Source organism: Malania oleifera, chromosome 11, assembly GCF_029873635.1.
Source record: "Malania oleifera isolate guangnan ecotype guangnan chromosome 11, ASM2987363v1, whole genome shotgun sequence".
In the NCBI taxonomy this organism is placed as follows: domain Eukaryota; kingdom Viridiplantae; phylum Streptophyta; class Magnoliopsida; order Santalales; family Ximeniaceae; genus Malania; species Malania oleifera.
The window spans coordinates 56,800,074-56,823,195 of NC_080427.1; the positions used below are offsets into that span (position 1 = coordinate 56,800,074).

At 36.5% G+C, this 23,122-nt stretch overlaps 1 protein-coding gene across 1 annotated transcript; it reads left to right on the forward strand.

The window, feature by feature from the left end:
• Positions 1-17,849: 17,849 nt before the first annotated feature.
• On the forward strand, positions 17,850-20,057 carry LOC131168149 (RNA exonuclease 4). Its single transcript, XM_058127399.1, has 7 exons — positions 17,850-17,941; positions 18,150-18,301; positions 18,383-18,504; positions 18,622-18,833; positions 18,916-19,122; positions 19,443-19,523; positions 19,613-20,057. The coding sequence occupies exons 1-7, from the start codon at positions 17,907-17,909 to the stop codon at positions 19,848-19,850; spliced, it is 1,047 nt and encodes a 348-aa protein (XP_057983382.1). The 5' UTR covers positions 17,850-17,906; the 3' UTR covers positions 19,851-20,057.
• The last annotated feature ends 3,065 nt before the right edge of the window (positions 20,058-23,122 follow it).

Genomic DNA, 23,122 nt, shown 5'->3' on the forward strand with positions numbered 1-23,122 from the left:
AAATTTGCCTCAAATGTATCTCATGCTCCTCATAGCTCCTCGAATAGACTAATACATCATCAATAAAAACAACAACAAACTAGTCTAAAAATGGATGGAAGATCCTATTCATCAAATCCATAAATATTGCAGGAGCATTCGTCAGACCAAATGGCATAACAAGGAACTCGTAATGCCTATACCTGGTTCTAAAAGCCGTTTCCAATACATCTTCTGCTCTTACCTTTACTTAATGGTAGTCTGATCTGAGGTTGATCTTAGAATACACCCGTGTACCCTGGAGCTGGTCATACAAATCATCTATACGGGGTAAAGGATACTTGTTCTTGATTGTCACTTTATTAATCTCCCTGTAATCTATACACATCCTTATAGACTCATCGTTCTTCTTCACAAATAGTACCGAAACTCCTCACGGGGATACATTAGGTCGTATGAAACTCTTATCAAGTAAATCCTGCAACTAATTTTTCAATTCTACCAACTTCGCTGGCACCATTAAATACGGTGCTTTAGAGATTGGCACTATACCTGGAAGTAGATCAATGAAAAAATCTACCTCACGATCAAGTGAAAAACCAGATAATTCATCTGGAAACACATCGGTAAACTCCTTTACTACTGGTGCACTGATGAGCTTCACTTCATTCCCTATTGTTTCCTTCACGAAGGCCACAAATCCCTGACAACCACTCAGGAGTAGTCTCCTCGTCTGAATAGCTGAGACCATCTAAGGTAGAGATTGCACTCGTGACCCTATAAATCTGAATTTTGGTCTTCCTGGCGGTCTGAATATTACTTCTCTCGCACGACAATCTATACTGGAAAAGTTAGCTGCTAGAAAATCCATGACAAAAATGATATCAAACCCATGCATGTCCAACACTACTAAATCAGCAGATAAAATTCTCCCTTGAACATCAACTGGACAACCACGGAGCATCCTACTCTACCCCACTGCTGAACCAATCAGTGTAACTACTAATAATTCAACATCTAATGTTTGTGTTTCAGCCCCACACAATTTAACACATTCCACAGATGCAAACGAGTGCGTGGCCCCTGAGTCAAATAGTGCAATAATTTTAAATGAAAACATATTAACTGTACCTGTCACCATGTCGCCAGCAGCCTCAGCATCACTCAGCGTCAGAGCAAAAACTCTGGCTGGAGCCATATTCCTCTAATGGCCTCCATATGGCGCCTAGTAGCCTCCTCGAGCAGGTATAGAAGCAGGAGTAGCACCAATCTGAACTTGACAGTCTCTCATCATATGCCCTGACTTCCCACGTCGGTAGCAAACACCTCGCCCGACATGACACTCCCCCAGGTGTCTCTTCCCATAAGTTGGGTAAGTTGGAGATGGTTGCACACCCTGAAAACCGCGATTCCCTATCTCCTGCCTCCGATCTCTATAGTAGCCACCTCTTTTCCACGAACCACAGCTGACTCCCTGCTTGGAACTAGAAGGTGCGGATCTCTTCTTTTGCCTATGCTCTTCAGCCTCTATCCGCTCCGCAATCTTTGCTATAGTGGCCCTATCTACTAGCTCAGTAAATTCCTGTAACTTCAGTATCGACACCTACTTATATATTTCTCTCCTCAGACCTCTTTCAAACTGTTGTACCTTCTTCGTCTCATCTAGAATAATGTACGGGGCGAAGCGAGATAGTTCGATGAACCTCGCTGTGTACTGCTGCACGGTCTACTGTCCCTGCTTCAGATTCAGGAAATCCTCTATCTTAGCTTCCCTAGACGAGGCTGGAAAATACCTGTAAAAAAATGTCACCTTAAACCATTCCCAGGTCATCTCCACAGGTACTGTCCTTTGTTGCTCCAAGAGTTTCACTGCCATTCACCATCTCTCGATCTCTCCAGTCAGTTTATAGGTAGCAAACAATACCCTCTGTTCCTCTGTGCACTACAACACTGCAAATATTTTCTTTATCTCCTGCACCTAGTTTTCAGCGATTGTAGGATCAGTTCCTCCTGAGAAAGCCGGGGGATTTATCTTAATGAGTTTCTCGATTGAGCTACCGTGGCCTGCCGACGGACCACCCTATTTGTAACGACCTGCTTATCTTATCATATAATAAAGCATAATAAGTAAAATAGTCAACCCGAACCCGTGGGTAATGGGGACACTTGTCATACACAGCGGAACCTAGGCAGCAGTAAATGTAAATCACAAACTTATAATCACAAAATACATAATACCAGAGTCAAGTATATCTCAAAATATTGTGTTTATATACAATCTCCTAAAAATACAAAACATCCCTAGGACCTCACATCAAAATCCCCTGATCCTAGTCCAAACTTACCCTCCTGGCAGGGTAGTACAATGTCTCAACGACGGTCACGCTTTGTCGGTCTTTCTGGGTTTCCTGAAAATCATTTAATGTTCGGGGTGAGACACTTCTCAGTAAGGGAAAATAAACTAAATACAGCTGTGTGACAACATGAATATTTGATGTAATTATACATATGCAGTACATTTCATATACCTGAAACATTCATCATAACATACTGAATAATCATATACTTTCGTATTTTCTAATAAATCATATAGTTCACAAAATGTCTAGTATAGCTGATAATACTGAAAACATACCTAGGATGAATAGTTAACTGGTGTTATGTATTACCCCTTATGACGAGTTGTGCATTCCGAAGGTGGGACCTGACAATGGTTGGCCAACTACTGCCGAGTCAAAAATGTTTGTAAGTACAATCGACCCGCCACACCCTGGTCCAAACTACCAGGTGGACGTCTACAACTCTATACTGAAAGCCATATCGACTATCCATCTCCCACCCCCTTTGCGGTGGTTAGCACAAGTCTGAACATAGATATCTAATCTATATAGCTACGGTACCGTGCTCCTGAAACTGAACTAAACTAACATCCAGGTTCTGATAACATATGGTACGTGATAATATAGCATTTAACATAAATGGATTGATAGCATTTCTATATTTTCATAAATACGGCCTTGCATCGAACATTTCGTAAATACGGCATTGCGCCGAACATTTCATAAACACAACCTTGCATCGGAAACATATAACATACACGGCCTTGCGCCGGCTATCATTCATGGCCTTACGCCGAAAATCTCATACATATCATTCTGAGTAAATAAGTCATTTATCATGTATTTCAAAATCATCATATACTGCATTATTTTATAATTCCTGAAAACATGCTTATTCGTAAAATTGTCATAATATAATACATATCATGTAAAAATAATATTCATGCCACACAATGCTGAATAAAATCATACATTTCATTCTAAAATTGTAATTCCTGTATAACAGCAGTATTTTCCCAAATATGCATTTACTCAATAATATTCAGATATAATACAAGTTTTTCTGAAAATTAATTTGCTGATAAATAATAGTAATTTGCAAGGAAAATAACTGTCTTACCTAATACTGAAAAGAAACCCCTTAAAAATCTACACGTCCTACACCCGCAGGGCTCCCTGAGCAACACCCTGAAACCAATAATTCACAAAATTAAACTTCAGTATTTCTCTATGAATAACCTTTCCTATAATTACGGGAATACCAAATTCTGAATATTTAGCCTTACCTTGAATTAGGGATGAATTTCAACTCACTCTCACTAATGATCCGTTTCGGCAGACTTGGAGAGAACTTCCCCAGGAGCATTGTGGTGGCCTCAGATCGTCAATTTGGCAAACGACGGAGCCGAAATCAAAGAGAGAGGAGAGAGAAATCGTGAGAGGAGAGAGAGTGAAAATTTTCTAATTTTTTTGTGTTTAAATCCAAGTTTTAGGATATTTATAGAGCCGGATTCGTCGACGAGACACGTCACCTCATCGATGAGTCCCTAAAGAGTTTCATTGACGAACCTTCACCCCTCGTCGACGAAATTTGGAATTGCCAAAACCCTCCTCGGTATTCTCTCGTTGACGAGACTTACCCTCGTCTATGAGCCTAATTGCCGCGTCGTTGAGGAACACTTCGCGTTCATCGATGAAGTCTGCTGTGCCCTCTTTTCTATTCCTATTTTTCTCTCTTTTAATTATTATTTAAATACCATTATACTTCAGGTCATTACATTCTCCTCTCCTTATAAAATTTCGTCCTCGAAATTTACTATTCATACAACTCATCATCCCTTAATGGCAAAACGGTCTACTTATTTTATTACTTACCCTCACTTATGGCGGAGGAATACCGTGGTCACATTTCAAGTCTTGGGAGATTACATAAACCAAAAGAAAATTTCCCCCAAAACTAAAATACCACTTACTAACTAAAGTATTATATGTACCTGCAAAAGAAATATTACGCTTTTACTTACATTTCTAGTTACATATGAACTTCTTGGAACAATTGCAAGTATTTCTATCTGATTTGTTCCTTGAGCTCCCAAGAGGCCTCTTTTACTATATGATTCCTCCATAGAATCTTTACCAAAGGAATTTTTTATTACGTAATTTCTGTTCTCTTCTATACATAATATGCACTAGTACCTCCTCATAGACTAGCGAATCACTGAGCTCTAACTCACCATAGCTGATAATATGAGAATGATCTGGGACGTATTTTCTTAACATATATACGTGGAATACATCATGTATCCTGGATAGTGTAGTTGGCAAAACTAGCCTATAGGTCATCGGCCCCACTTTCTCTAAAATCTCAAATGGACCGATGAAATTAGGGCTAAGTTTATCCTTCCTACCAAACCTCATAACCCCTTTCAACGGAGCTATCTTCAAAAATACATGATCACCCACATCAAATTCCAAATTCCTGCTGCGATTATCGACATAACTCTTCTGTCGGCCTTGAGCTACACTAATTCTATCCTTAATGAGCCGAACCTTATCGTACGCCTGCTGTACAAGCTCTGATCCGACAACTTGTCGCTCATCCCAATATAACGAAGAATGGCATTTTCTACCGTATAGAGCTTCAAATGGTGCCATGCCGATGCTGGACTGGTAACCATTATTATACACGAACTCTACTAATCTGCTGCGCCCTCTTTTCTATTCCCATTTTTCTCTTTCTTAATTATTATTTAAATACCATTATACTTTGGGTCATTACACTGTTCCCTTGAGCTTCTAGCAATTTTTGCCATAACCTGCTGTGCCACGCTGTGCAAAATTGCATCTAAATCTGCACCCGCAGCATTTGAGGATCTAGCACCCTCAGTCTCACTAGCATGGGCACTACTACCACCAGGGTCCATCTTGAAAAACAAAGAACTTAAGTTAAAGCCCTATCACCATAACATATCATCCAACTAATACTATATTTCCTTAATTTATTCATCACTTCTAATCTTAATTCAAGGTTCAATCCCGCAACCTAGATACCCAACCCAACGATAGTTTACCATGACTTTCCTAAAATCGTCACCTCAAGAAAAACACACAGACCACCATGGAAGTCCTACATCTAGACTACAAAACTAGATCTTAAATTCCATTATCTTATACTCTAGTATTATTACTGCTGCATTCTAGAGTCCACAGAACCTAGCATCCTAGGCTTTGATACCAAACTATAATGACTTGCTTAACTTATTTTATAATAAAACATAATAAGTAAACTTGTCAACCCGAACCCGTGGTTAACGGGGATACCTGTCATACACAGCGGAACCTAGGCAGCAGTAAATGTAATTTATCATTCTCCAAACCACAATATACATAATACTATACTCAACTACAATCCAAAACATTGTATTTATATACAATCTCCAAAAATACAAAATATACACATATCTAGGAACCCCCAACACCAATCTACTATTCCTAGATCAAAACTTACCTTTCTAGCGGGGTAGTACAATAGACTCAACAGCGGCCTCGATCCACCGGTCCTTCTGGGTTTCCTGAAAATTGTTTAGGTTTGGAGGTGAGACATTTCTCAGTAAGGGAAAATAAACTAAATATAGTTGTGTGACAACATGAATATTTGATGCAATTATACATATATAGTACATTTCATATACCTGAAAACATTCATTATAACATACTGAATAATCATATACTTTCGTATTTTCTAATAAATCATACAGTTCATAAAATGTCTGATATAACAGTAATACTGAAAATTCACTCAGGATGTATAGCTAGCTGACGTCATGTATTACCCCCCATGAAGGGTTGTGCAGTCCGAAGGCGGGACCCGACAATGGTTGGCTGACCACTTCCGAGTAAAAAATGTCTGTAAGTACGATGGACCCACCACACCCTAGTCCAGACTACCAGGTGGACGTCTACAACTCTACACTGAAAACCACATCGACTATCCATCTTCCACCCCCTTATGGGGTGGTTAGCATAAGTTTGAACATATATAGCTGATATATATAGCAACGGTACCGTGCTCATGTAACTAAAGTAAACTAACATCCGGACTCTGATAACATATAATACATGATAATATACTTGTCTACCATAAATAGATTGATAGCATTTTCTGAAATAACATACAAACATATGACCTTGCGTCAATTTCTTTCATATCTGCGGCCTTGCACCGAACATTCATAAATACGGCCTTACGCCGAAATCATATGTAAAACACGGCCTTGCGCCGGCTATCAATCACAGCCTTGTACCGAATATTTCATACATATCATTCTGGATAAATAATCATTATCATGTATTTTGAAGCTATAATGTACTGTAATATTTCATAACTTCTGAAAATCATACTTCATTTGTAAAATTACCATAACATAATACTTATCATGTAAAATAATATTCATGTCACACAATGCTGAGTAAAATCATACATTTTATTCTAAAATCATATTTCTTGTATAACGGCAGTAATTTCCCAAATATGCATTTTCTCAATAATATTCAAATATAATACATGCTTTTTTAAAAATTAATTTTTTGACAAATAATAATAATAATTTGCATGGAAAATAACTGTTTTAGTTTATTCCCTTACCTGACACTGAAAAGAAACCCCCTAAAATGCGCTCGTCCTGCTCCCGCAGGGTTTCCCATTCAACATCCTAGAAACGACAACTCTCAGAACTAAAATTCAGTATTTTTCTGTGAATAACATTTCCTATAACTACGGTAAGACCAAATTTAACATAAAAAGTCTTAGCTTAAATCAGGGATGAATTTCAACTCTGTCCCGCCGACAATCCGCTCCGGCAGACTTGGAGAGAACTTCCCCAGGAGCGTCGTGGTGGCCTCAGATCATCGATCCGGTGAACGACAGAGCCGAAATCGAAGAGAGAGGAGAGAGAAATCGTAAGGAGGAGAGAGAGAGTGTGTTTGTGTCGATTTTTTGTATAAAAACTGAGTTTTAGGCTATTTATACTAGGGGCTTCGTCGATGAGCCTCGTCACCTCGTCGACGAGGTCAAGAGGAAATTCGTCTACGAACTCTCCCCTTCATCGATGAAATTTAGAGTCACCCAAAACATCCTCTCGGTATCTTCTCGTCGACGAAACCTGCTGTGTCCTTTTGTTACTGTTTCCCATTTTCCCATTTCTTTATTATTTAAATACAATTATTCTTTGGGTCATTACACTTTCTATTTTCTGAAAATCTATATACATATATATAACTGTGAAAACTTCCCTGAATGGATAATTATATGTCATGATTTAACCCCTCATGACAGGATTGTGCGGCTTATAGGCTGGACTCAACACTGACTAGCCTACCAGGATAAGTCAACTGAAAACCTCTGTCGTTAGATTGGTCGCCTCAACCTGGACTACCAGGGAGTCTTCGTCTCTCCCAAGGCACAATCGACTACTCATAAATTCCACCCTTTATCTGAGATGTGTGGTTGCACTTTGAACTATTATAGCTATAGTACTGTGCTCTGTAATCTGATCTGGTCCATCAAGGTCTGATACTATATAATATATATATATATATATATATATATTATTTTACCATGATTCTATAATAAACGGTGTTAACCATAACACTGTAATAAACTGAATTATATAAACTATAATATCTGTATGTTATGGTTCTGAAATATGAATATCATGGTACTGTGAAAACTGAATATCATAATTCTATATAACGGTGTAAACTATAATTCTATAAAACATTGTATAGTCATAGTTTTGTAAATAAAACTGTATAATCTGTATATTATGATTCTGTAAAAACTATATAATCGTAGTTCTGTAAAAGTTGTGTAGAATTATGTACTATACCACTATTCTCATGCCACACAATAATTAAAATTCATTAAATATAATTTGTAAAACTATATAATTTCTTACTCTGAACTATTCAAAATCTTACTCTGGAAACCTATAATTATATACTATATTTTACTAGTAAAAATATCTAATTTAACTGGCATAACATATTTTCCTTACCTAACTGACTGGGAGGCCAGACTCCAACTCTATCCTCACGCCCATAGCGTATCAAATTCAGAATCTTGAAATGATGTATATTTTCTAATTCAATCAACTCGAACTCAGAATAATAACTATACTCACATTTTCCCCAGGCTCACATATCTCATTTTATCCATGAAATTCTAAACCATTAACTATTTATCAGCTTTACCCTGAGTTCCTAAGGAAACACCCGCAGGGATCCTTAACCCATGCTTGCATTGTTCAGAACTCCAAACCCTAAAACCACATCAACCCCAGTTTAATCAACTCAAACTCTAGTATATTAACATCTAATACATTTCCTGAGTCCAGAAATACCTAATAACCATGAAAACCTTAAAATAACCTACTTACCTTGATTTTGAGATGGTGCCCAAGAACTTCAAATCAACAATCTACTCTAGTAGTCTTGCAAAGAATCACCATGGGATCATTGTGGTAACTTCCAATCATCGAAACGGGGTAAAACAAAGCCGAATCTGAAGAGAGAAGGTAGGAAGGCCGAACTTAGAGAGAGAAAATGAAATATATGGATTTTTCCTCACTAAAAATGTGATTTTCGGCTATATGTAGGCAGCTGTCCACGTGGCTTTATCGACGAGACACGTTGCCTCGTCAACAAACCTAAGAAGGGATTTCGTCGATGAAGGTAGCGAGATCGTCGACAAACCATTAAGGTCTGAAATACCCCTCTCAAAATCTCTTCGTCAACGAAACTCAAGTACTCGTCCACGAACCATACAAGTAAGTTCGTTGACAAAACCTAAGGGTTCGTCAACAAACCCTGATTTTTCCTTTCTTTGAATTTATTTTCTCCCATTTAACTCCCTTTTCCTTATTATTATTTAATTGCTAGTATATTTCTGAGTCTCTACATAAGTGATGTTTGATAAATTATGTTTCTAACTCTTGCCCATTTTGTGCTAATGAATGTGTGTAATATTATTCTCTTGTCGTCCTTATGACCCATGTAACTTATTTTGTAGTGACTCGAAGAATAATAACATTTTAATAATAAGAGGGAGAGAAAATAGATATAGAAACAAAAGTTGGCCGTGGACTTCATCGACGAATGCCTCGCGTTCGTCGACGACATTGCATTTTGAGGGAAATAAAAATTTCAGAAAATTTCCAGGGCTTCGTCGACGAACCTAGAATTTCGTCGATGAAGGTTTAAAGAATTTCGTCGACGAACACAGGGTTTCGTCGACTAGAAAATACCCAGAGAGGGTCTGGGGTGGTCTGAATTTTGTCGACGAATACAGGGCTTCATCAACGAATTTACTAAAGTATTTGTCAACAAATCTAGCAGTATATAAGGAGGAAAACTGGGATATTTCTCATTTCTCTCGCCGTTCTCTCTCTTCTCTCTCTCTCTCTCTCTTTCTCTCTCTCTCTCCTATGACTCTCTCTCCCTTCTCTCTTCGTTTCCGGCCCCACCAGTCGCCGGATCGATGATCCAAAGCTACCACGACACTCCTGGAGGAGTTCTATGCAAGACTGCCGGAGCGGATCGTTGGGAAAATAGAGTTGAATTTCATCCTAAATTCAGGGTAAGACCTTTTAGTCTCCTTTTGGCCTTGTGGTAGTTATAATAAATGATGTAGGAAGAAAAATACTGATATTTAGTTCTGAAAAATATCGTATTCAGGGTGTTGTGTACGAGGCCCTGCTGGGGTTAGGCCAGTTTTCTATAGGAGCTTTTCGAAGTTAAGGTAAGGGAAATATGCTATGCTAGGAAATTTTTAAATATCATACAGTGTATTTATTTACGAAAATTATGTATTAAAGAATGGTGTGGCTTGTGAATATGTATGTAGTACGGGGATATGTTTTACGAATTGTAGTTTCATGATTTTTATGAATTTCTGTACCATGATTTTACGGATTTAAGTATTATGATTATGTGAACTTCAATACCATGATTTTACGGATTTTAGTACCATGATTATATGAATCTCAGTACCATGATTATACGAATTCCAGTATTACGAATATACAGTTCCATATTATGATTATTCAAATTTCAATACGTTTTGCAGCATCATGGTTATTATGATTACTTCAGAATCATGGTAAATCAGATAGATATGTATAGAAATATATTATATGATATTAGACTTTGTTGGACTTGCAGCTACAGAGTACGGTACCGTTGCTACAGATATTACGTTATGTTATGAGTGCAACCATCTATTTAGATAATACATGGTAGTAGGTCGATCACTTAGGCCCTTGACGTGGACAGGCTCCCCATCCAGATATGGGTTGAGGTGGGCAGATCGACTGACGGAGTATAGTGATTTATTCCTAGTTGGCCAGCCAGGGTAAATTTCGCCTACAGGCCGCATAACCTTGTCATGAGGGGTTATGTCATGACACATAGATAGCCACAGGGAACATTTTCAATTATTATTACATACGTATGAATTTACTGGTTTGGGGACCCTACTTATGTACACTAGAAGTATTTTGAGTTATAACCTACAATACTGTTATGTTAAGCAACATGAAAAGGGGATGCATTTTCGTACTTATACTGTACTTAACATATCCAGTTATACATGTTTATATGAAATCAGATCTTGCATAGTATTTTAAGCTCATTTGCTACACATTAGTAATAACATATTTTTTCTTACTGAGCGTTGGCTCATCCCAGTGTTGAAATATTTTTCAGGTGATCCAGGTAGGCGAACAGATCAGGCGCGCAAATAGAGGGGCGTCTATAGTGCCCTGTTAGTAAAGTGAGTACAGTGGAGGATTTTTGGTACTAACCCTAGCTAGTTGAGGGTATTTTTGGGGAAGAGATGTATGTATATATTTTAGGAAACATGTGGTACTCTGGTATTGTGTGGTATTAGTTTTGTATTGTATATAATGGTTTATAATTATGTTTGTATGATTTCTGCTTCCTGCTGCTTAGGTTAATACTATGGAATCAAGGTATGTTATTTGCTATTATGAAAAAAAAAATCAATTTATTAAGCGGGTTGTTACATATTTTATGGTTGTGCAAGCAGACTTGATCATGTAAATATTAACTAACTCAACGAAAAGAGTTCTTGAAAAGTGTTAGTACCCGAGTCTTACAAGTAGAGAAATTTATGATTTATTTAGTATACTAGACTAAAATTAGTCTTTATAATTTTACATGTTTATCATATAAGTTTTCACTCCATCCCAATGCATCAAACATTGGGTGAACCTAGCTATAATTTTTTTCAAATTAAGCAATGAATATCTCTTTTATTGTTCTTAACAAAAAACAAGATGTTTCGAGTTTGCAATAATGTTTTTTAGCAATAACTAAGTCATTATAATATCTCCATTTGGATTTATTTTTCATTGAAATATTTTTGAACTAATAATTATATACATGTACAATACAAAGTTGCGCAAAAGACATTAACTTCCCTTAAGGTTTAACAAAAAGATAATGACCTCTCCTGAAGTTTCAAAAATTTCAAGAACTTTTCCTAAAGTTTAAAGAATTTCAGGAACCTCCTTTGAGGTTTCTCAAACACCTCCCCTAGTATATTTTTTTTTTTTTAAAAGAAAGGAAAAAAGACACTTACCTCCCCTAAGGTTTGCAAAAAAGACAAGGACCTCCCTTGAGGTTTTTAAAATCCTCCAAACGTCCTCTTTAAGTTTGAATCTATGAATACTCATACCCCCTCATATCAACTTTCTGTCAGTATTACGAAAGTTAACAAATTTTTTTTTTTTCAATTATGTTCTCAATCAGGAGCTGCTAGCTTCCTACATATGATGTGACTTAATTTTTTTTTCCTTTTTACCCTTATTTACATAATATCTTTAAAAATAATTTTAAAAAATAAATTTTTTTCAATCATGCCCTTAATTAGGAGCTGCTAGCTCTCTGCACATAATGTAATTTTCAAACTTTTCCCCTTATTTACATAATGCCTTTAAAAATAATTTTTTAAAATAAATTTTTTTTTCAATTAAGCCCGCAATCAAGAGCTACTAGCTTCCTACAAGTGATGTGATTGATTTTTTTTTTCCTTTTTACCCTTATTTACATAATGTATTTAAAAACAATTTGTTTCCTCTTTTGCCCTTAATTATATGTTGCTAGCATGGTATAATTTGTCTTTAAAAGTATTTTTTTCCCTTTTTTCCCTTAGTTACATATTGTAGTATGGTTTTAATTGTTGTTGAATTTTTCTCCCCTTCTTTACCCTTATTAAACTCATTTCACGTTGCCTACCTTCAAAACAAAGAGACATATCTATCAAATGGACATCAACCTTCAATTATACGTCCACATCTAATTGAAGCAAAAATAATAAATTTTTTTATAGATAGACTCATATTTAAAACTATACTTTTCTACCATATGCTCGTGTTATTGCACACATAGTATTAGTCCAAAACTCATCTTGCTAGCAAAAAAGCAAGTATGAATTGAACCATGACAAAGTTTAAAAATGTGAAGAACATTAAAAATACATAGTAACTAAAACAAACAAAAGAATAATAATCATTACTTGTTTTAGAATATTGTCAAACAAATAAGATTGCAAGTAATTCGAAGTTATATTATTTTTGTTTCAATTAGATATGGATGTAAAATTGAAAGTTGATTTCCATTTGATAGGGATGTCTCTTTTGCTTTGAAGGTAGGCAACGTGAAATGGGCTTAATAAGGACAAAGAATGTTAAGAATTCCACTTGTAAGCTTGTCCCACATTGAAAAATTCGAGTGGATGATGAGGCTTATATACATGGTTGGGCCCAAGACCCAATGGACTTAAGCTTTTGGATCAAGTTGGTGTTCACTCATGTGTATCAAGTCCACTCATGGGTTCCTCCTGTCCTAAGAAGTGATATCAGAACCAACAATTTGGTTCATAACTCTGTGTGAGCGACATCGTAAAAAGTCGAGGCGTAAAGCTAATTCTCCTAACGTGCTAACAGTTGGAAGACCAAGTATGTAATCAAGGCCGCCAATAAGGATCATCTAGTCTAGGGATGGATCCGAATAAGGTCAAGACGTGAGAGGTAGATTGGTTCAGAGGCACGTGGAATGCAATCCAATGCATGTAAGACGTTAGTGGTAAGACCCACTTGAGCAACTATTAGAGAATTGAACTTACTCTCATAAAGAAGACGACTTTCATTCAAGGGGGAGCAGTTGGAATTCACAAGTGAGGGGGAGATTGTTGATAATTCCACTTGTGAGCTTATCCTACATTAGAAAATTTGAGTGTGTAATGGAGGCTTATATACATGGTTGTACCCAAGACCTAATGAGCTTAAACTTTTGGGTCAAGAAAAAATTAACGGAGGTCCTTGTCTTTTTAGCAAACCTTAAGGGAGGTAAGTGTTTTTTATCCTTTAAAAAAAAAAGTTTTTTTTAGGAGATATTTGTATCTTTTTAAAAATTCCCAATAGAGGTCTGTAACATTTTTAAAATTTTAGGACAATTAATGACAATTTTGAAATTTCAAAGAAGATTTCAATTTTTTTATCAAAATGTGAATGTCTTTTACCCTATAAGTTTGACTCACTTTAAAAAAAAAAAAAAAAAAATTGAGTCGATTTAATTTCAAGAATGGTTTACATAAGTTCATTTTAATTTTGTGAAACCAAAGTAGGTGGGGAGGGAGGGAGTTAGTAGCTGGGGAGGGCAACTCTTTTTCTCTCTTGTTCAGGATTACTTTCTGCAGGCTTGAGAGTTTGACATACGGAACAAAGACAAGTGATCAGAGATGGATTCAGAAGCAATGGACCATGCATGGACCAGAATCCACAAAGGTTGGCACAAAGAAAAAAGAGGAAGAAAAGGTCAAGTCTCTTTGGGGGAGTCTATAGCTTTTTGTTTAATTTTGGGTATATTCAAAGAGCATATTTTTTAGAGGTCGGTCCATGGATAAAGACTGAAAAGACAGTCCCCATGACATTCCCCATATTGCTTCTGAAGTCAACTCCACCAACCCTTTGCGTAGGACAGCATCCCCTTCACTGTCCCTGGAACAAAGTCTACGCACCCAGGTGATTGAGAACTTTTATCTGCATCTAGCCATCCACAGCACAACTCTACCCATGCCCAAATTATGAAAGAAACAATATTCAATTTTGACCATGAACCCATGTGTGAAGAACTTTTATCTCCATAGTCCACCATCCATCCCTTAGTCACTGTTGCACTGCTTTCTTGCCTGGCGGAAAAAATCCAGAATGAAGAAGTTACGCACCTCTCAAATTGAAATCTTATTTTCTGTCTTTCAAGACCTAGCTGCTCTTTAACAATGTGTTTGTTTAATGCCTTACCCGAGCCGATGTGATGTTTTTCACACTGCAGTTGGGAGTGCGAAGTCCAAGCCTTAAATTTGACATTAACGTACAGGATCATTTCGTATTGCACTTTGTTCAAATTCACAATATTCAGAACCCAAGACTTAAATTCCATGCTTCTAAACAGAGTGTTAAGCCTGTCATGGATTTTACAATGATCGACTTCGGTGACTTAATCTGCTATATTGGATATCATATTGGCTCTATTTTATTTATTATTTAAAAAAAAACACTCCAAATTTATTGATTGCCCTCACTTATGATAGAGGAAAACCGTGGTTACAAACATGTCACAAGGGATTTACAAAGAAACTAGCAAAACCATCCCATGCCACAAAACCAACAAAAGCCTAATGAAACCCGAACCAATATCCAACTAAATCAAACTAACCAAGACTAGACCATATGAAACGAAACAAAACAAACACGATAAAAAACAAAGTACCTGCAAACTGATGTCAATCACCTGCAAAACAAAAACCAAGGAAAACATAGGAGAACCAATTTATGATATTTTAAAACAAAGGTTTGGAATCTTATACATACGAATTAGACCTCTCATTTTACTCGGTAGCACATTACCAACAAAATATCTCCTCGTGTTACCTTCCTCGCCTTGACGAGCCAAATAATCCGCCACCTGATTACCTTCTCTAAAGTAATTGATACTCTAATGCCAAAACCAATGTTCTAATGAAGTCTCAATGTCTCATAGACCTTATGCCTTCCAAGTGTTCAGCCTTTACTAGTTTTAGTATAGCTTAGCTCAGTTTTTGTGCATAAGTGAGAAGTTTATACACATAGTTTTTTTATTTATATTGGTGTTGAGAATAGTTAGGCGGTGTCCCTTGCGCAATTATGCAAGATACGTGTTTATGTTAAGGATAGTGCAATCTCCTCCAATCCTTTATTCCTCAGTTCACAAATACAATAATTTCGCCTTTCAAAAAATTGAAATAATGGACAACCAAGAAGGATGGCCACCAACATATGATCAGAGAATAAAACAACATGAACCCTATGTTTGAAGAAGTCTTGGATTTGAATTTGTATTGAATTTGGATAAGATGTAATACAAAATTATATTAAATTTATCCAAATTCACTCAAATTTAAATCCAAGGTCCAAAGTCCATGCTCCCAAATGCAGCAGAAGTGATTTTATATTTTTCAATGTAAATCACACCCCAGGCGTTTTGACCAACTTACTGTTTCAAACCCAACCTGATTCTTGGATACTTCTACACTAGTGGAATATAGAAAGATCTACAAACATTAAAAAGACCATCATGCTTTTTGGCTTTTCTATATATATATATATTTTCTTTTTCCATGCAACTCTTGCAAGCATATCACAAAACTAAACTTATGAGTCATATGATGAAACTATGGGACATGATAGTTGACCAAAGATTAAGGTTAGAAACAAAGGTCTCTGAAAATAAATTTGGTTTTATGCCTGGGAGATCTACCGCATAAGTTATATATCTTTTAAGAAGATTAATAGAAAAGTTTAGGGAAAAGAAGAGAGACTTGCAGATGATATTTATTGACCTTGAGAAAATATATGATCGATAGGATACCTAGGGAAGTTCTATAATAGATTTTAGAAAAAAAAGGGTGTATGTAGTAGGTATATTGATGTTATTAAGGATATGTACGATGGAGTAATGACTATTGTAAGGACTATAGATGGAAAAACTAGAGAATTTCCAATCACCAAAGGTGTACATCAAGGATCTGCTTTGATTCCTTATCTTTTTGCTTTAATGACGGATCAATTGACTAAGAGTATTCAAAAGGAGGTTCCATGGTACATGTTGTTTGCAGATGATATTGTATTAATTGATCAAACTAGGGACGGAGTAAAGGCTGAGTTAGAATTATGGAGAGAAGTTGTGAAATCTAGAGGCTTTAGGATAAATAGAAATAAGACAGATATATGAAATGTAATTTTAGTAATGATAGGAGGAATATTGGTGACAAAGTTAAACTTGATGATGAAGAAATATATAGCACTTGTAGATTTCGATACCTTGGATCTATTATGCAAACTGAAGGAGAAATTAAAGATGACGTAATGTATAGAGTTAAAGCAGGTTGGGTAAAATGGAGAAGTACTTCAAGTATGCTCTGTGATCGTAGAATACCATTAAAATTGAAAGAGAAGTTTTATAGGACAGCTAAAAGATTAGTTATGGTATATGGATTGGAAATGTTGGGCGACGAAGAAACATAATATCCAAAAAGTAAAAGTTGCCGAGATGAGAATGCTTAGATGGATGCATGGTATAACATTGAAAGATAAATTAAGGAATGAACATATTCACGGTAAGTTAGGTGCACCTCTTATAGAAGATAAGATAAGGGAGAGATGACTCAGATGGTATGGACACTTGCAACGTAGGCCACATAGTGCACCAGTGAGGAAGAGTGAGTTAGTTACTGTGGGGGGTAGTAGAAGGGATAAGGGTAGACCTAAAATAACTTGAGAAAAGATAGTGAGTAAGGATTTAATATCCTTGAATCTGTCAAAACAAATGGTCCATGATCACATAAATTGGCAAAAAATGATTCATATAACCGACCCCACGTAGTGGTACTTAAGGCTTGGTTTTTTTTTTGTTGTTGTTTTATGATTCTACCATGTTTGTCTATTTTTGGTGGAAAAACAGCAAGCTAAAACATGGAAAAAGAAATACTCAACAGAATAGCTTACTTCCAAATACATGCAAGATGCATAGACCGATGGATTTGTCAAGAGCTGTAAAAGGTAAATTCAGCTAAAAATGTGATAAATGCTCCAGAAAGCATTGATGCAGAAACCATCATGATCATGTCTAGCAGCAAGCATGAAATGGCTGAATGTTCATTAGGTATGGTGTTGGATGTGCACATACACACAGGTATCAGGATAAATATTCTGGCTTCATTCTGGACCCCCAGGCAACTGGGTTACTGTGAATGCTTTATGTTAGAAAGATACAACCAGGCATGCTGCTGATAGACAGAAACCTCCGATGCTCAAGTAACCCAATGGTTGCTGGAATCTTTTGAGGACTAAGTTGGAAGTAAATCTCTTCCTCAAAACAGTATAAGTAGCTTCCTATGCCCTCCCTTATGCTCAACTTAGCCTTCTCTTTGTGCAAAACCAAAAGCCAGAAGGCTGATTGACTACTATCATGGAATACAGGATTGAGTCTTCTGAGTCTCTAAGGTACTCCATCCTTCTCTCTCTCTCTCTCTCTCTGTCTCACACACACACACACACACACACACACACACACACACATACACAAACACACATCCACACAGACAATATTACTACTTTGAGACTTCCCATGATTGTGGATTTCTGATGGCATAAAAGATGCAGTTATTTTCCTACGTGAACCTACAACTAACTCAATGCCCATCACCACCAGGAAAAAGTGCACAGCCTGCTTCAGGCAATTCAATAAAATGGAGCACCTTGTGGATCACATGAGAACATCATATCACTCGGTTCATGAGCCAATTTGTGGAATTTGCAAAAAACATTGCAGATGCTTTGACTCTCTAAGGGAACATCTCATAGGTAAGTGTGAAATAAAGAACAGGAGCTCCTAAAGATTTATTTCCTCAAAGAACAATCATAGATATGCTTCTTTGCCACCAGGTCCATTGCCAAAAGTAGAGTGTGCAAAGATATTCAGCATCCAAGGATGCAATATCTGCTTAGCTGTTCTTGACAGCCCCAGCGCCGTATTAGTTCACCAACGAACATGCCGACTCTTCCGTGTAAATTCTGGATTAAGCCTCAAACTTGCAAATATATACCAAATACCATATACCATAGGACTTCGTCATGGTTAGACCTGTTTCTAAATATATAGTATTGTGCTGTTTCTTTTCCAGGCCTGCATTCCCAACTTGAGCACATATGATGATTTGAAGATTGATAATGGAAGAACTAGAGGCCAACAAGTAGTTGCACTGGCTTGCAAATTGGTTGGTGGAGGTAGTGATGGCTCCCTAGATGTTTGTGCAAGGGTTTGCATCATTGATGAAAATGAAAACATTATCTTCCATACTTATGTTAAACCTCATATTAAAGTCACAAACTACAGGTATCAACAAGTCTACAAAAACCTACAGTGGTGCCAATCAATTAAACTGTGCATTAAATTGAATTTCGTGAATTACTTCTAGGTATGAGACAACAGGCATAAGGCCGCAGGTCTTAAAAGATGGAATGCCACTTAGGCAAGTGCAGTGGAAACTTCAAGACTTCCTGTGCAATGGGGAACCCATGTGGAAGATTCAACCTAGAGGTGGAAAAGCAAGGATTCTTGTTGGTCATGATTTGGATCGTGATCTCCGCAGCTTGGGAATGGAGTATCCAGCAGTCATGATCAGGTAAAGCTCATCAAGGAAGCAAGAAGTGACTCAAATATTAACAAGCCTAACATAAGGAACTCTAGGACTTAAAGAAACAGATTGACAATTTCATTCAATCCAATGACTAATCACTTCAGGGGTTTCTCAAGTTATATCCTAGAAACTAGGGATAGCTCTAACTGCCAGCAGAGCACCTTTTTCTTGTTTTTGGATTGATTGGTTCAGATGTCCAATCAAAACAATCACAACAGTTAAAACTACAGATGCTACAAACTTGCAGAAACCCTTTGTGTAGAAATCAACTAATTTCTAATGTATTTGGATGAATGTGACTACAGGGACACAGCAAAATATCCACCATTGATGAAAACAAGCAAGCTTACCAACTCACTCAAGTACCTTACTCAAACATACCTCGGGCAAGTACCTTGCATTCATCTTCAACAATTTTATGCACCAAGTTCAAGTTTTAAAATAATAATGAGGCTTCTTTTTTATTGGATTTTAGGTATGATATTCAAACAGGCATACAAGATCCTTATGAGGACTGTGTTGCAACTATGAGACTTTACACGAGAATGAGATCCCAAGTTCATAAGATGGAAGACTACCCACTTGCAACTGACTCACCAAACAGAAATAATTTTGCATCATGGAGGCAAAGTGAGCTCGAGAAGATGACCCCAGATGAAATGTTGGAGATTTCAAGGTCTGATTACTATTGCTGGTGCTTGGATTGCAAGTGAAGTGCCTGAATAGAAAAAGAAACTGTTTGAAGATGGCCTAAATAGACTAATGAAAGATATTTCCTAATGTATGATTAGACATAAAAATAAAGTAAGGGAAGTATGTCATTCCTGCTTGATGCTAGTTGCTTGAATCATGTGAACAAAATTCACCTACTACTACAGAACATGATATTTAAGTTAATAAATTAATAATGTTCCCAGCCTTGTCCAAGCAATTTGTGCAACATTGTAAAATTTGTAAAAGACGTATATGAAAGGATGTTCAGCTGAAGCTATTTGCCCTTTTATTAACTTGAAGAGGGGAAAGGCCACATTTATAAAATATAATTAAGTATATGAAGAAGAGAACAAAAGCAACCCTAGAAGAAAAAAAAAGACCCAAAAAGAAAATTCACTAAATAAAACTAAGCCACAACACCAAGAACAGGGAAAAATATAAGAGCTCAACAAACTGAGGACTCAGGTTAAAAAGCAAAACAGAAGCAAGCCAAAGCAAAGGGAGGCAGCTAGCCAGCACCAACAGCCTGCAACTCCATCTCAGGCTATTTAGAGCTAAATCTATTTGATTAAAGCAGCTTGTTCTGTGTTTATATTTTCTTTTTTGAAAGCTATTTCTTTCATGGTGTTCCATACATAATTTGATATCATATACCTTCTAATCAACTGCAGGAGGCATGGCATAGTCTGTGATTACAACATTCATCCTTCTTAACTAAAAAGAAGAACCAGAACTTTGATTACTTCCAAATCAAGCATTAACGCCATAATGCAGCAGGAGGAATTACGTTGATATTCATTTATACTCCTTTCTTTTCTTCACTTAAGGGCCTTATAACAACGTATCTTGCTTAAAATAGAAGACAGAATTGTTTTAAGTCATAGAAAGGTTTGGGGGCCACCACCAAACAAGTCCGATTTAGTGGAAAGTATAGGGAATCCAGTTCGTTGGTTCATCTTAGCCATTGACCTGGTCCCGTGGAAGATCTTTGAAAATGTAGCAGAAAGGAAGGGCACATGTTTGCTTTGCGAACATGCCAAGATTCGTTTGGTTTATTACTGGTTCATTCAAAATAGTATCTCTCTATGACAACACTCTTCAAAGTTGTGTCTTTGTTACGTAAATGTGACAGTCTGAAGCAAAGAAAATTAAGGTATTAACACCAAAGTGATTAATCCTATCAGCCACAATGGGCAAAGAGGTGTGGCTGGAATACTGAACTTTTGATCATGCGTCTAAGATGCCCAGTGGTCTTACAATGCTAGTCATACTCTCAAAACCCTAAAAAGTTGAACACCCTTCTAGAAATATCATCACTATGTCTCCCTCTTTAAAGAACTTCCTGTGATGGTGCATACCTGCAGCTTCCTTGTACTTTTCATTATACTGTTCAAGCTTCTGTTTAACGTCTAAATTGCCCAAATGGATTCATCCATATACTCTGCTGCAATACTGTACCCTAGGATCTTTCATGAAGGAAAAAAATCTAAGGTATGCTGCAAGCCCCTCTAATAAACAACCTCAAAACAGTGTCTGCCCTGTGGATTTGTTCACCATGTTGTTGTAGTCTTGTAGGCGAACATGGTAGTAGGAAAGCTATGAACTGACAGCTTTGGTCTATTACAGCAAAGGAATCAAATGATATCACCAAGAGTCCAATTCACTAATTCATTTTAACCATCAGTCCGAGGATGAATGAACCATAATGTTAGGCAGCTTACAACAATGCCATAAGGTCCACCAAAAGTTGCTAAAGAACTTCTAGTTTCAATCAACTAATCATATTGGGTACTCCATGCAGCTGGACAACTTTGCAAAAGAATAAGCTCACTACATGGGATGCATCTCAGGGCTTCTTAAATGGTATGAAATATGCTGAGTCTGTCAATCACAAAAGAGAAAACAAAAAAACAAAATCCATATCTCAGTTTAGTCTTTTCTATAGAAATATTATGGCAAAGTCTTTAGCAGCATGTAAAGTCCTCTAGTTGAACTGTCCCTAAAATGTCTAACAAATTGTGTGCTTCTATATAGCTCAAAAAAATATTGAAAAAATAAAATTAAGTCATAATTTAAAAAATAAGATATCCCATAAAATTATCATGAAATTTCTGTGTCTATGTAGGAAACAGACATAGAAAACATGGAGTGTTATTAAAAAAAAAGATAAAGACACTATCGATAAGCTGTTAAGAGAACCAAGTTCGAGACCTAAAATGGGCATCCATCTCATAGACTTAACAACCCACAATGTAGGGCTTGTCTGGTGCTTTTTGTGCACATAAGGTCAGCCCTATAACTTCTCCCCGTTAAAAACATTATGCCTACTTAAAGTTGGGCCAAAGCTATTACTTCTTACAAGAAGGCTTCTTGTAAGATCTTGCTGGTCTGCTATTATAACTTGATCTACTTTGTAATGATAGTGACATAGGAACCAAATCAAATAAGTTGATTGTTGACATTGAAAAAGATTAAAAAAAATTGAAAAATACATTGTCTGGGTAAATTTGAAAAGTGGGGACTAGATGGTGGGCATAATTTGGAGAATTGTGTTTGTTTGTCTAATGGTTGTGTTTGGTTAGGGATAAATCAGAGAATCATTCTAAGTCTAATGTTCTCTGCGTTTTGCAGATGGAATTCTACACATCCATCCCTTTTGCTTTTTTATTTTCCCCTGTTTTGTATAGTAACATATCAAAGATTTTGCTAAGACATTGGTGAGACTCTAGAGGGTGAGTTGAATGAGCCAGATAAATGTGTACCTTCTTGTGAAGTTGAAAGGACATAGAGGATGAACCAATTACTTAGAGCCCGTTTGGATCAAGGATTTTATGTGGAAAAAGGAAACCAAAGGAAAATAAAGAGGAAATTCATTTTCCCTTATATTTTCTTTCTCTATTAAATACTATCAAAAATGAATATTTATTTTAAAATGACTAAAAATTAGAAAAAGCTAAATATTAATGGTGTGTAAGATCAAATTTTTGTTTATAGATTTAGTATACTTTTTATTTTCTTTCTTATTTTCCTTGATAACCAAACATGTAAATGAGGATTTCATGATATTTTCCTTTCCTTTCTGTGATATTTTCTGAGTTCCAAATGGGGCCTTAAAGAATGTTATTTCCAGTGTTAGATTGACTCCTAGTAAATGCACAGTTCCATGGCTCAGTTTTATAATGAAATATTAATATGGCAATGTAGACATTCAGCGAGTGTGAAGCAGTTCCAGTGAGTATTTAATTGGTATTGTTAACGATAGAACTGCTTT